Source organism: Schistocerca serialis, chromosome 1 (assembly GCF_023864345.2).
Source record: "Schistocerca serialis cubense isolate TAMUIC-IGC-003099 chromosome 1, iqSchSeri2.2, whole genome shotgun sequence".
NCBI classification, from domain to species: domain Eukaryota; kingdom Metazoa; phylum Arthropoda; class Insecta; order Orthoptera; family Acrididae; genus Schistocerca; species Schistocerca serialis.
This window is the reverse complement of record NC_064638.1, coordinates 67324688-67340940: the sequence shown is the minus strand read 5'-3', so window position 1 is coordinate 67340940 and position 16253 is coordinate 67324688. Positions and strand designations below refer to the sequence as shown.

At 42.6% G+C, this 16253-nt stretch overlaps 1 protein-coding gene across 1 annotated transcript in view; it reads right to left on the bottom strand.

The window, feature by feature from the left end:
• Window positions 1-15071: 15071 nt before the first annotated feature.
• Window positions 15072-16253, bottom strand: part of LOC126465924 (lysosomal alpha-mannosidase-like) — a 137779-nt gene continuing 136597 nt past the window's right edge. Inside the window, exon 23 of the mRNA XM_050096386.1 lies at window positions 15072-15296. Within this exon, the coding sequence (XP_049952343.1) occupies window positions 15072-15296 (225 nt within the window). The remainder of the gene's footprint in view (window positions 15297-16253) is intronic.

The window sequence follows — 16253 nt, the reverse complement described above, 5'->3', positions numbered from 1 at the left end:
ACTACTTTTTTTACAAGTTTTAGTTGACATATAGGCATCAACGGAGGGGTACCTGTTGAGAGGCCAGACAAACGTGTGGTTCCGGAAGAGGGGCAGCAGCCTTTTCAGTAGTTGCAGGGGCAACAGTCTGGATGATTGACTGATCTGGCCTTGTAACACTAACCAAAACAGCCTTGCTGTGCTGGTACTGCGAACGGCTGAAAGCAAGGGGAAACTACAGCCGTAATTTTTCCCGAGGGCATGCAGCCTTACTGTATGGTTAAATGATGATGGCGTCCTCTTGGGTGAAATATTTCGGAGGTAAAATAGTCCCCCATTCGGATCTCAGGGCGGGGACTACTCAGGAGGAAATTGTTATCAGGAGAAAGAAAACTGGCCTTCTACGGATCGGAGCGTGGAATGTCAGATCCCTGAATCGTAGGTTAGAAAATTTAAAAAGGGAAATCGGTAGGTTAAAGTTAGATATAGTGGGAATTAGTGAAGTTCGGTGGCAGGAGGAACAAGGCTTTCGGTCAGGTGAATACAGGGTTATAAATAAAAAATCAAGTAGGGGTAATGCAGGAGTAGGTTTAACAATTAATAAAAAATAGGAATGCGGGTAAGCTACTATAAACAGCATAGTGAACGCATTGTTGTGGCCAAGATAGATACGAAGCCCACGCCTACCACAGTAGTACGAGTTTATATGCCAACTGGTTCAGCAGATGACGAAGAGATTGATAAAATGTATGATGAGATAAAAGAAATTATTCAGATAGTGAATGGAGACGAAAATTTAATGATCATGGGTGACTGGAATTCGATAGTTGGAAAAGAAAGAGAAGGAAACGTAGTAGGTGAATATGGAATGGGGGTAAGGAATGAAAGAGGAGGCCGCCTGGTAGAATTTTGCACAGAGTATAACTTAATCATAGCTAACACTTAGTTCAAGAATCACGAAAGAAGGTTGTATACATGGAAGAAGCCTGGGGGTACTGGAAGATTTCAAATAGATTATATGATGGTAAGACAGAGATTTAGGAATCAGGTTTTAAATTGTAAGACATTTCCGGGGGCAGATGTGGACTCTGACCACAATTTATTGGTTATGAACCATAGATTAAAACTGAAGAAACTGCAAAAAGGTGGGAATTTAAGGAGATGGGACCTGGATAAACTGACTAAACCAGAGGTTGTACAGAGTTTCAGGGAGAGCATTACGGAACGATTGACAGGAATAGGGGAAAGAAGTACAGTAGAAGAAGAATGGATAGCTTTGAGAGATGAAATAATAAAGGCAGCAGAGGATCAAGTAGGTAAAAAGACGAGGGCTAGTAGAAATCCTTGGGTAACAGAAGATATATTGAATTTAATTGATCAAATGAGAAAATATAAAAATGCAGTAAATGAAGCAGGCAGAAAGCAATACAAACGTCTCAAAAATGTGATCGACAGGAAGTGTAAAATGGCTAAGCAGGGATGGCTAGAGGACAAATATAAGAATGTAGAGGCTTATCTCACTAAGATAGATACTGCCCACAGGAAAATTAAAAAGACCTTTGGAGAAAAGAGAAACACTTGTATGAGTGTCAAGAGCTCAGATGAAAACCCAGTTCTAAGCAAATAAGGGAAAGCAGAAAGTTGGAAGGAGAATATAGAGGGTCTACACAAGGGCGATGAACTTGAGAACAATATTATGGAAATGGAAGAGGACGTAGATGAAGATGAAATGGGAGATATGATACTGCGTGAAGAGTTTGATAGAGCACTGAAAGACCTACGTCGAAACAAGGCCACGGGAGTAGACAACATTCCATTAGAACTACTGATAGCCTTGGGAGAGCCAGTCCTGACAAAACTCTACCATCTGGTGAGCAAGATGTATGAGACAGGCGAAATACCCTCAGACTTCAAGAAGAATATAATAATTCCAATCCCAAAGAAAGCGGGTGTTGGCAGATGTGGAAATTACCGAACTGTAAGTTTAATAAGTCACGGCTGCAAAATACTAACTCGAATTCTTTACAGACGAATGGAAAAACTGGTAGAAGCCGACCTCGGAGAAGATCAGTTTGGATTCCGTAGAAATGTTGGAACACGTGAGGCAACACTGACCCTACGACTTATCTTAGAAGAAAGATTAAGGAAAGGCAAACCTACGTTTCTAGCATTTGTAGACTTAGAGAAAGCTTTTGACAATGTTGACTGGAATACTCTCTTTCAAATTCTGAAGGTGGCAGGGGTAAAATTCAGGGAGTGAAAGGTTATTTACAATTTGTACAGAAAGCAGATGGCAGTTCTAAGCTTCGAAAGACATGAAAGATAAGCAGCGGTTGGGAAGGCAGTGAGACAGGGTTGTAGCCTCTCCCCGATGCTATTCAATCTGTATATTGAGCAAGCAGTAAAGGAAACAAAAGAAAAGTTCGGATTAGGTATTAAAATCCATGGAGAAGAAATAAAAACTTTGAGGTCCGCCAATGACATTGTAATTCTGTCAGAGACAGCAAAGGACCTGGAAGAGCAGCTGAACGGAGTGGACAGTATCTTGAAAGGAGGATATAAGATGAACATCAACAAAAACAAAGCGAGGATAATGGGATGTAGTCGAATTAAATCGGGTGATGCTGAGGGACTTAGATTAGGAAATGAGCCGCTTAAAGTAGTAAAGGAGTTTTGCTATTTGGGGAGCGAAATAACTGATGATGGTCGAAGTAGAGAGGATATAAAATGTAGACTGGCAATGGCAAGGAAAGCGTTTCTGAAAAAGAGAAATTTGTTAACATCGAGTATAGATTTCAGTGTCAGGAAGTCTTTTCTGAAAGTATTTGTATGGAGTGTAGCCATGTATGGAAATGAAATGTGGACGATAAATAGTTTAGACAAGAAGAGAATCTACAGAAGAATGCTGAAGATTAGATGGGTAGGTCACATAACTAATGAGGAGGTACTGAATAGAATTGGGGAGAAGAGAAATTTCAAAAATGGCTCTGAGCACTATGGGACTTAACTTCTGAGGTCATCAGTCCCCTATAACTTAGAACTACTTAAACCTAACTAACCTAAGGACATCTGACACATCAATGCCCGAGGCAGGATTCGAACCTGCGACCGTAGCAGTCGCGCGGTTTCGGACTGAAGTGCCTAGAACCGCTCGGCCACCGTGGCCGGCAAGAGAAATTTGTGTCACAACTTGACTAGAACAAGGGATCGGTTGGTAGGACATATTCTGATGCAACAAGGGGTCAGCAATTTAGTATTGGAGGGCAGCGTGGAGGGTAAAAATCGTAGAGGGAGACCAAGAGATGAATACACTAAACAGATTCAAAAGGATGTAGGTTGCAGTAGGTACTGGGAGATGAAGAAGCTTGCACGGGATAGAGTAGCATGGAGAGCAGCATCAAACCAGTGTCTGGACTGAAGACCACAACAACAACAACAATATAGGCATCAAGTGCCACATCTGCTGAATAGAATCTAACGATACTGGCGTTCTAGATATTACTTGGTGAATCGCTCGTGTGGGGGGTGGTCAAAGAGAGTCACCAATTGCAGGCGATACCCGTGCCGAGATTGCCAGCGGTTTACCACTACTGTTTCTGGAGGGAGAGCGTTATACTACAGACAGCAGTATTCATGTTGTTTTATTGTTTTTTTTTGTTCCAGGAGCATTTGTTACGGTGCCTGTGTCATAGCAAATAAACAACGTGCATACGGAATATCAGCACAGATATGCAATTATTCTGAAGACTTCTCGCTTCCAGAAATGTAAGTATGCCGCTCTTAATGGGTTAGTTAGTGTGTAAGCTCCCTACCGAACGAAACGAGTCCATATTGGCACGAGAGTTGTGGGGTTCCGACCAACGCGAGCAATCATGTCGCTGAACGATAACAGCAGTTTCGCTGGGCCACAATTCTGCCGCCCTCCAATTTCGGCACGACTTACTGGCAGGCATTTGTTCGTGGGAACACACACACACACACACACACACACACACACACAAGAGTTACGCTGAAATGTTAATCAAATGCATATCCAAGCACAGCACATTTTGTGGCAGTTTAATGTTTGTTTCATACCGCGTTATGACCTGCATGACGGATATATCCGTCCGAACCTACTAATTCACAGTGAGTTCGACGGATATAGCCGCCCACTTCGTTCTGTGACTAGTAGCTAGTGGGAATGACGAGTTTATCGGTCTGCCGTTGACACTGTGGTATTAGTTGAGCTTCGTTCACAAGATGGCGGCTCTCGTCAAGCAGCACAGCGTGTTCTAGGCTAGTTATAACATTGTCTAGTCGAGCGCACGTCGACAGATGCGTCCAGCGAAGCAGCCGCAAAAGCGCACCTGTTTCGTCTGTGTTTACCGCCGCGTTAGTGAGTGATGTTCTGCAGTGCCGGAAAGAAGTTTATCGGAGTCCGAGATTGAGCAGCTGCTTTTAGAAAGTGACGGTAATTTCAGTGACAGTTCTGAAAGTTTTCAAGATACGGATATTGAGGCTAGTGAAGGTGACTTCAAATGGTTCAGATGGCTCTGAGCACTATGGGACTTAACTTCTGAGGTCATCAGTACCCTAGAACTTAGAACTACTGTAACCTAACTAACCTAAGAACATCACACACATCCGTGCCCGAGGCAGGATTCGAACCTGCGACCGTAGCGGTCGCGCGGTTCCAGACTGTAGCGCGTAGAACCGCTCGGCCACTCTGGCCGGCTAAAGTGACTTCGGTTCAGAAACATCTGACGACAAGACACTACTGCAGCAGGCAGTACCTAGTGCGTTTGTGAGTGCAAGTTCAGTTCGTAATCAATATTTGTTCCGTGATAGTAGCGGTGTGGATGTGCCTGTAAAACAATATGATGTGATAACTTGTTTTATGTGATTTGTGGATGATGCTTTCTGCACAATAATAGCTGAACAGACGAACTTATATGCAGAACAGTTCCTAGCTTCTCATCCCAATTTAGCGGCACGCTCCAGGGTTTGCAGTTGGTAGGATACAAGTGACGAGGTAAAAACACTTATTGGAATGTTTATACTTCAAGGAATTCTTCACACAAAGCAGACCACAAGACGTACTTTTTAAACAGGGAATCAGTTGACACACCTTTCTTCATGAAACTGATGAGTGAAAAGCGGTTTCATCTTTTATTGAAATTACTCTACTTTGCTGACAATACCTCGTATGACCCACTAGGCACTATCAGCAGAAAAATATTCAAAATTCACCCCATTCTGGAGCATGCGCAGCGTAAATACGTGCCAGAAAGGAACATCACCGTTGACGAATCTGTTGCTCCGGAAAGGACGGCTTGGATGGAGGCAATATATTCCATCAAAGCGTAGCAGATTTTGTTGTTTACACTGGAAAGGATACTAATTATGGTAGCCACTATCCAGACGAAAAAATAACCTCTCGAATTGTTTTGGAGCTTGCACACGATCTACTCTACATCTATATATATGCTCCCCTAGCCACCAAGCGGTGTGTGGCGGAGGGCACTATTCGCGCCAAAGCCATATTTCCCCCCTCCCCTTCTGTTCCACTCGCGGATCGCGTGAGGGAAAAACGGCTGTCTGAACTCCTCAGTACGAGTTTCCCTTATCTTTGAATGGTGATCATTACGTGATTTGAAAGTTTGCTCTAAATCCTTGGCGAAGATCGGATTTTGGAATTTAGTGAGCAGCCCCTTCCGTTTAGCGCGTCGTCCATCTGCAAGTGTGTCCCACTTCAAACTTTCTATGAGAATTGTAACGCTCTCGCGATGGCTAAATGTACGAGTCACGAATCTTGTCGCTCTTCTTTGGACCTTCTGAATTTCTTAAATCAGACCCAACTGGTAAGGGACCCATACAGACGAACAATACTCTAATACTGGACTAACTAAAGTATTTTAAGCAATGTCCTTTGTTGAAGGACTGCATCACTTCAGGATTCTACCAATAAACTGCAATCTAGAGTTCGCCTTACCCGTTACTTGTATAATCTGATCGTTCGATTTGAGATCATTTCGAATAGTCACACCCAGATTCTTGACCAGTGGCGGTTCTAGAAGTGAAGGGGGTGGGGTGGGGGGGGGGGTGGAGAGGGTTTGGGGGAATGTAATACCGCTTAACAAAAGGAGAGCTGGGGTCCTCCACTGACAAACTGGTAAAATTTGGTGTTGCTTAAAGTAGTTTTTGGTAACTGTTTTAGAGTTCAGGGTAAAAATGAGTCTACAGAAGCAGTATGTGTGACCGGTAAAATAATACGATTTGACATATATGTCCGGCAATTTGGAAGTTTTTCTCTGGGGTCAGCAGTTTAAGTGTTGGTAGGCATACCCGGCATATTTAGCTTTCTTGATTATTGTAAGTGGTCCTTGTACATTACTATACATCCAATGTATATTAATAAATAATCAGATGCCCATTTTAAGTTAGATGATATTCATTGGTTTAGGTAGTAAGCTATTTGCCTCTCTTGTTCTGTTGTTAAAATGTGTTTGAAATACTTTGCAACCTATATTGCCACATAATTATAAAAAATGATTGAATCTATTGTTATATATTCACTGATTTCTGAAGTCATTTTATCCAGTGTAATATGATACTCCATTGGGGAGGGGGGGAGCTATAGCCCCCAGAGCCCCCCTTCACCCTTGCCACCTCTCCTGTACTTGACAGATGTTACCGCTTCCAAAGACTGGGCATTTATTTTGTACTCGTAGATTAATGGGGATATTCGCTTTGTTATACGCGGTAGGTTGCACTTACAAATATTGAGAGATAACTACCAGTCATTACACCACACATTTATTTTTTGCAAATCCTCATTGATTTGTTCACAACAGTTGTGTGATACTACTTTTCTGTAGAGTAAAGCATCATCGGCAAACAGTCTAATGCCGCTGTCAATACCATAAACCAGACCGTTTACGTAAATCATAAAAAGCAGCGGACCTATTAAACTGCTATGGGGCACACCTGATGTTACGAAAGACCACCGCATTTATCTTGACAACTGGTACATCAGTTCAGATTTGGTAGATGAACTAATCAGCAATAACACCTATGTTGTCGGCACAATGCGGCAAGGAAGGAGGGGTCCCAGACTTCGCAAAAAAAGGAAAAACTAAAGAAAGGGGAGTACATAACAGGGTGCAGAGACAAGCAAATGGTAATGAAATGGAAAGACAAAAGGGATGTTGTTATGGTCAGCACCTTCCATGACGATACATTTTTAAATATAAAGTCAGCCCCCGGTAGCTGAGTGGTCACACTGTCACAATACATAGAGTTCGCACGGGATGTCTGCACGGACAGTCCGCCTTCTGTGAGACCGGGCCTACACAATATAAACTTCTTAATAATTTCACATAATTTACACTGATTGTTGATATTCTGTAAAATAAAATGGAAAAATGTCGGACTATTCTGATTTTCAAAAGAAGTAAAAACTCGGAAAGCACCCGAACACGGTACCCCCAGCATGGTAGCTGCAGACCTTGACTGCTGCGTCACGCTCACTTGGCTATCGTTAGGCATATTACAGCACGCACTCAACTTCAAAATCAGTTTTCTCGAAAACCCAGGCCCGTCGCTGAAAAAGCGGATAGCCTCATACTCAGGGCATGTACAACACATCCGAGACCCATTAAAATCCATTATTTACACTTCTGATGGTCCCCTTGTAAGTCTGGAGAATAAGCCGCTTGCCCTAGTATTTCCCAACTGAACGCCTTGTTCGTTTCCCTGACCCGTTTTGCTGTGTGTGATGGGGCGTTACCATGAAGCACTATAACTTTGGAAGCCGGCGCGGTTGCTCAGCGTGCTCGGTCAGAGGGTTAGCTCCCCTCTGCAATAAAAAAAAAAAAAAAACAGTGAATGGATCAACGAACTTGAACGGACGTCATAGGACGAGCGCCCCGAACACATAGAACAAATTTTAACGAACAAAACGAGAAAAAAGTGGTCAGCGCGATAGAATATCAATTCTAAGAGCCCAGGTTCGATTCCCGGCTGGGTCGGAGATTTTCTCCACTCAGGGACTGAGTGTTATCTTGTCCTAATCATAATTATTTCATATCCATCGACGTGCAAATTGCCGAAGTGGCGTCAAATCGAAAGACTTGCAAATGGTCTACCCGACGGGAGGCCCTAGTCACACAACATTTACATTTTATTTTAAATGTAAATCAGAAGAAGCGAATCGTTCAAAAGCCACATGTTGTCGTTGACTACAACAAGAATATGGGGGGTGTGGATAGGTGCGATTACAAAGCTACCAGATGGCCAAAAGCAGACTGAAACATCACTATCAAAAGCTTTTCCGTTTCTGCCACTTGTTTGAGATTGCATGCCTCAATGCATACGTTCTGTACAAGAAGCGTGGTGGCGAACAAAGTAGAATGGAGCTTCATGATTAGTCTTGGCGAACAGTTGACCATATCTTCACAACAACAAGGGACATCAGTAGGACGTCCATCTCGAACACCGAAAACAACACGCCTTACAGCCAGGCATTTTCCAGACCTGCCGCCCACAACGAAGAGGAGACCAACAAGGAGGTGTGTGGTGTGCACGAGAAAAGGCCTTTGCAAAGAGACTTCATACTGGTGCGCCGAACGCGAAGTTTCTTTGTGTGTAACACCTGTTTTTAAAATGTTTCACACTGAAAAGACTTGTAATATCGTAAAAATACAGTTTTGTTAACTTATGCAATATATTTTATTCCTATACATCCAATATCAATTTACATTCAACAACGAAAACATGAAGGAAAACGTTTATGCACGACGACAGTGTGCAGCACCACCTCGCATGGGCGCGCTGGCGCATACGAGGTGTGATTGGAAAGTTTTGAGAATAAACTTGTAATTGTGCAGTGGTGCTACTTACATGCTACTGTGATGCATCTCCTTCAAAATAACCCCCTTCTGACTGAACACAAATGGTTCAAATGGCTCTGAGCACTATGGGACTTAACTACTGAGGTCATCAGTCCCCTAGAACTTAGAACTACTTAAACCTAACTAACCTAAGGACATCACACACATCCATGCCCGAGGCAGGATTCGAACCTGCGACCGTAGCAGTCGCGTGATTCCGGACTGCGCGCCTAGAACCGCTAGACCACCGCGGCCGGCTGACTGAACACACCGACTCCAACGATGTTTCCACTTTTGAAGACATTCCTGGAAATTTTTTTTCCTGAAGTGTGCTAAGGACGCTCTCCGTATTTGCCTGGATGTATTCAGTCGAGTCAAATCGCTTCCCTTTCAGTGAAAATTTCAGTTTAGGAAACAGATAGAAGTCCACAGGGGCCAAATCAGGAGAATATGGTGGTTCAGGAGGCACAGAAATTTTGAATTTGGTCAAAAATTCAATGATGGAGAAGGCACATTACCCAGAGCATTGTCATGGCGTAGCACTCAACTCCTGTCTTTCCACAATGCACCTTTTCATGCAAACACTCAAGGACACATTTTTAGTATTCCTGGTTAATTGCCTGTCCTCCAGAGGTAAATTCATGATGCAAAATACCCGGTAGAATCGAAAAAAGTCACCAACATTGTCTTCAACTTCGACTGACTTTGTCGTGCTTTTTTCGGTCGTGGTGAACCTGGAGTCTTCCACTGCGAAGACTACACTTTGGTTCCAGGATCATATCCATATACCCACGATTTGTCACCTGTAATTACTCTATTTAACAAATCTGGGCCACTTTTAGTCCGATTAATCAGGTGTTGGCACACTTCAAGTCGTTATTGTCTCTGGTCACTTGAAAACAGTTTTGGAATGAATTTTGGGGACACTTAACACATGTTCATATCTTCAATTAAAATTGACTGAACTCCATAGAAACTTAAATTAAGTTCATCAGCCTTCTCCCTAATTGTAAGTCTACGATCAGAGTGCACAACAGTTTCATTCGTTTTTGAGATGGAAGGATGGCCGGACTGTGGTTCATCTCCAAATGATTCGTGGCCATTTTTAAATCTGTTAAACCAGACAAAAACATTTGACTGTCTCATACAATTATCTCCAGAAGCTGTTTTTAATAGTTCATAAGTCTCATAAGCTGATTTCCCAATTTTAAAACAAAATTCCACACAAACTTGTTGCTCCGTTTTTACATCCATTTTCACACAGGCAGAATCCAGCAACGAGCCCTAATAGACCCACACTCAAACAGCTGCCACAACAAATTGAATAAAGGAAACACTGTTTCTTGTCAGAGGGCATTCGAGCACAAGGCAATGACTCACTCCCCTTTCTCCATGTATCTGCCCACCAAACCAGTAAGCAGTAGCGGATCCATTCTTAAAACTTTCCAATCACATCTCATATTACCCACTGCAGAAGTGGTGCACATGTGTGAACTATCCTCTTAATGGGTTAATGATGATGCAGTTTTAATTGCCAGCCATGTGTATGTGAGTTTGTGTCTTAGATGAGTTAAGGTGTAATGACAACAGAAATCTAACAGTGAAGAAAGCAGATGCCATATACAATTTACGGTTAGTATGTTTACTATGTGTTTGCAGCTTTTTGGATTCTTTTTAGTGGGGTTGTAACTAACATGGCGAATGGAGTAATGTGTGACTCTTTCAAGTGAGAAAAGTATCCCGAGGCCTAAGTAAAGGAAAGGAGAAAAATTGATATGAAGTTTTGATCTAACTTAGTTTATAACAGCTGTATGGTCCCCCCCCCCCTCCCCCCTTTTCCAAAGGCCCCATCTTTTGCCCCAATCCCAAATTCAATCATGCAGGACTTATCAAAGACCTTCTCTCCTTTTCCTGGTCCCTACAGTGGAACCACTTTTTCACCACGAACCCTACCAATCAGACATAACCTATGACCCTGGACCCTGTCTGACTCAGTTCACTCCTACATACAATTGTGATCCACTCCCACTGCCCACAAATGATCCCTTGTTAACTTCCTAGGATTTTTAGCCTTGAACCTTGTGTCACCATCATTCCCCAAATCCCAGAATATGCAAGCTAACCTTACGTCCACAGAAAGAACTGCAATCCACCATCTACAAACTGAACCTGAACTAATAATCCTACCTGTTGAAAAAGGCTCCACTATTGTTGTTTCGAACCGCAAGGATTACCTGGCAGGACTCCACCAGATGTCAGATTCATCAGCCTACAAAGCCTGCCAAAGTGACTCCATTCCAGAAACCCAGCAGGATCTCCAGTCTCTCCTCAAATCCTTAGGCCCATCCCAGAACCTCTCCCCTATCTCCTAACCCCTTCCACTCCCTGCACTCCCACCTTCCATATGCTTCCTAAAGTCCATAAACGCAACTACCCAGGTCACACTATTGTGGCTGGTTACTGTGTCCCCACTCAGAGGATCTCTCTTCTCATAGACCAACACCTTCAGCCTGTTACCCACAACCTATCCTCCTATATAAGAGATACCTACCATTTTCTCCCCCGACATTCCACAGTTCCTGTTCCTTTACCACATGGTGCCCTGATCATCGCTATTGATGCCACCTTCTTTTACACTAACATCCATAATACCCATGTCCTTGCCACTACTGAACATTACCTTTCCCTTCCTAGTCACAATGACCAACTATAGCCTCACCTACAATTATTTCTCCTTTGATGGCATCACCTGCAAACAAATCTAGGGTTTGGCTATGGGTACCCGCATGGCACCATCCTATGCCAACATACTCATGGGCCATCTAGAGGAAACCTTTCTAACCACCCAGAATCCCAAATCCCTCGCCTGGTTCAGGATCACTGATGACATCTTTATGATCTGGAATGAGAGGGAGTTCACCCTATCTACTTTCTTCCAGAACCTCAACATCTTCTACCCCATTTGCTTCACGTGGTCCTCCTCAATCCAACAACCCACCTTCCTCAATGTCGACCTCCACCTCAAAGATGGCTAAAACAGTACTTTGATCCACATCAAACCCACCAACCACCAGCAGTACCTCCACTTCAACAGCTGCCACCTATTCCATACCTTTCCATGCAGCTTAGTCACCCATGGCTGTTGCATCTGTAATGATGAGCAGCCCTCTCAAAATATACCAAGGGTCTCACTGAGCCCTTCCCAGACTGTAATTACCCTCTCAAACTTGTACGAAAACCTATCTCATGTGCCTTATCTTTTCAGGCACCCACCACCTCGTAAAGTCAGACTGTCTACCCACAGAGGAGCATTCCCTTGTGATTCATGACTGGAGTAACAGAACTGTATTCTCCACCTCAAATTTTACTACCTCTCGTGCTCTCAAATGAGGAATGTCCTACTCAGTATCCTTCCCACACCTCCCCCAGATGTATTCCACCAACCACCAAACTTACACAATATCCTTGTCCATCCCTACAAATCCCTGCTCCCAACCCCTTGCCTCATGGCTAATATCGCTGTAATAGGTCTAGATGTGGGACCTGCCCCATACATCCTCCCACCAACATCTACCCCAGTCAAGTCATAAGCATCATCTACTCCATCAAAGGCCAGTGGAACCAATTGTGATCTACAAGCTAAGCTGCAACCAATGTGGGCATGACAAACAACAAGTTCTTTCCACATGAAAGGCCACTGACAAACTGACCACGAAATAGTTGGATCAGCCAGTTTCTGAGCATGCTGCCCAATACGGAGTTCTTCGTTTCAGTGACTGTTTCACAGCCTGTGCCAACTGGATCCTTCCATGAACACCAGCTTTTCCAAATTGTGCAGGTGGGAACCCTCCCTACAATATATCCTATGTTCCCACACCCTCCTGGCCTGAACCTTCGTTAGTCATTGTCCTTTATCCACATATCCTCTTCCCTGATAGAAGATATAGAGAAGATCCAACGGAGAGCAGCACGCTTCATTACAGGATCATTTAGTAATCGCGAAAGCGTTACGGAGATGATAGATAAACTCCAGTGGAAGACTCTGCAGGAGAGACGCTCAGTAGCTCGGTACGGGCTTTTGTCAAAGTCATAAGCATCATCTACTCCATCAAAGGCCAGTGGAACCAATTGTGATCTACAAGCTAAGCTGCAACCAATGTGGGCATGACAAACAACAAGTTCTTTCCACATGAAAGGCCACTGACAAACTGAACACGAAATAGTTGGATCAGCCAGTTTCTGAGCATGCTGCCCAATACGGAGTTCTTCGTTTCAGTGACTGTTTCACAGCCTGTGCCAACTGGATCCTTCCATGAACACCAGCTTTTCCAAATTGTGCAGGTGGGAACCCTCCCTACAATATATCCTATGTTCCCACACCCTCCTGGCCTGAACCTTCGTTAGTCATTGTCCTTTATCCACATATCCTCTTCCCTGATAGAAGATATAGAGAAGATCCAACGGAGAGCAGTACGCTTCGTTACAGGATCATTTAGTAATCGTGAAAGCGTTACGGAGATGATAGATAAACTCCAGTGGAAGACTCTGCAGGAGAGACGCTCAGTAGCTCAGTACGGGCTTTTGTCAAAGTTTCGAGAACATACCTTCACCGAAGAGTCAAGCAGTATATTGCTCCCTCCTACGTATATCTCGCGAAGAGACCATGAGGATAAAATCAGAGAGATTAGAGCCTACACAGAGGCATACCGACAATCCTTCTTTCCACGAACAATACGAGAATGGAATAGATGGGAGAACCGATAGAGGTACTCAAGGTACCCTCCGCCACACACCGTCAGGTGGCTTGCGGAGTATGGATGTAGATGTAGATGTAGATTTCCCATTCCAACTCTACACAGCCTTCTATTCCACCAATACACCCACAGTCTTCTTACTTCTCTCCTTCTCCACTGCCTCCCTCCCCCCCCCCCCCCCCCCCACTCCATGCCCTCTGTCTAACCTCCAGACTGCACATAGCTGCCCTACTCTCTCTCTACCTCACCCCTGTATGCTCCAACAACCAGGACTTCACCATCCACCACTCCTACCCTGCTATCCATCCTCTTTCCTGCCCCAATCTTCTCCTTATGCTTATTACCCAGTTTGCTTCCCCCGTGATGCACTGCTGCTCACAGTCTGGCCTTGGCAGCCAGAGACTGTGGTCATGTGTGTCTGGTTGCATTTGCTTGAGTGTTCATATGTATGTGTCTAATTATGTTGAAGGCCTGTTTGGCCAAAAGCTTTGTTTGATAGTCTTTTTGTTGTCGCCACTTGTGACTCAGCATCTCCGTTATATGGTGAGTAGCAGCTATCCTTTTCATAACATTGGCATTATTCCATCCTGGATTCTCCATTGTATCATTTTACAATTGTATCATTTACTGTTAATGCTATCTGCTCCCCTAGTTCTGGCAGCCTCCTCTATCACTATATTCCATAATTACCTGATACAATTAACTATATTTAGTAACATGTGCTTTGATGTTCGTATTACTTTCTTCAATGTTTTGCAAGTTTGCCATGCAATGAGTGAAATCATTATCATCAGAGATGTATCTGACAAGTACAATTTCCATGTTATCCTACACAATACGTTATACCTCAAGTAGTGTATAGCATTTTTTTATTTTTATTTTTGTAGACTTTGGTCTAGGAAAAACAGTTTTCATGTGTAAATTAATTTATTAATAAATAACTAAAACACATTATTGATAGTGTTGTGTTTTTCATTTTTGTCAGGAGTACTGCACTCCTGTGAATGTATGTGAGTTTCCTAAAATAATCAGTCAACTACAGCACTTAAAATGAGAACAAACAAATGTAAACATGGATGAATGTTTCTTTTATGGCATATGTCAAATCCAAATTATGTAAGTACTCAGTATGTATGTATAGATCTTCAACTGTAGTGTTGTATTGCATATATTTAAAAATGATACCTACACATCTCATGTAAAACTTCTGTTATTAACTGCTATGCTTGGACTTCGTACCATTGGCTCCTGTCAGTTCCTTCTCTATAGAATATGTTTGAAATTTTGTTACAGGCAATATATAATATTCTTATTTTGTTCATCGTTCTACATCCAGGTGATGTTTGATGTGGGCAGTGAGACTAGAGTGCTGCTCCTGAGTACAGAATAAATGAGGAAAAAGATTCAGTATTGATCAATTTAATTAACAATACATTTTATTTTTAGGTGTTCCAGAGAAACTTCCTCAAAGCTGTGTATAGTGTGTCTTTTGACGATCAATTTCTATTACAAATGTGCGTATTTCTATGGGCTCCAGTGTCACATTAGGTATGTCTTCCTTGGACTGTCTAGTGGTTGATGCAGTACCCTCCTCGTCGACCCATATCAACCGTGTGTTGTCCTCCAGCCACTGATTTCCACCCAGAATTGTCTCTCTAATAGATGAGATACTGAATGGTGCAAATAGGGCCTGAAACAGATAAAAGTATAAGTCTCAAATTTCATGTGAGATGTTGAAGAAATGGAGTTTGCAGAAAGTTACATCCGACAAAAATTACATTACAGTTGTGCAAGTTTCTTTAGCATTGTGAAACATACAACTTTTTCTCTGTGTTTCAGAGTTGAAACTCTTATACCATAATTTACAGTTACATATCATATGGTTTCATTTTTTGGGTAAAAAATATAAGGTAAGAATTTTTAATTGCAACAGAAGAGAGGAGTGCTTCTATAAAATACTACACCAGGGTAGTCACAATACAAGACAAAGAAATAATTTTCATAAAACTTCTCCTCCTTGTTTATAGTTCAGAGTGGAGTTACGTACACTATGGTCAAAGGTATTCAATAAGCTCCCATCTAACATAAAGAAAGAAGCAAATAATTCTTACCAATTAAAAAGAAAATTGCAAAAATACCACATCAAGCACTCTCTCTGTGAATTATGTGGGTACCTTTATTCAAGTGTTGAAATGCTTATTAGCTACATAGTAAGTAACAATGCCCATTGTAAATCTGTATGACAAGTAGTAGTGTATTGTTGACTGACTTCTGTTGTTACTGATGTAACAGCAGCTGTTTATGATATCTGAGCTAGCAGCAGCAGCTTATTCCAAATTAAAGGCTGTTGTTCTAAATTTTAGTTATACTTACCCGTCATTTATAAATGAATGAAACTTGAAGACAATATTATGGACAGGGGAGAGGAGTGGATGATGATAGGATGAGGGATGTGATACAGCGAGAAGAATTTGATGGAACACTGAAAGGTCTAAGTCAGAACATGGAGCCTTGAGTAGACAATACCACCATAGAATTATTAAGATCTTTGGGAGATCTAACCATGACAAAAGTGTTCTCCTTGGTATGTTGGATATTTGAGACAGGCATTCAAGAAGAGTGTAACAATCCCAATAACATGAGTGGC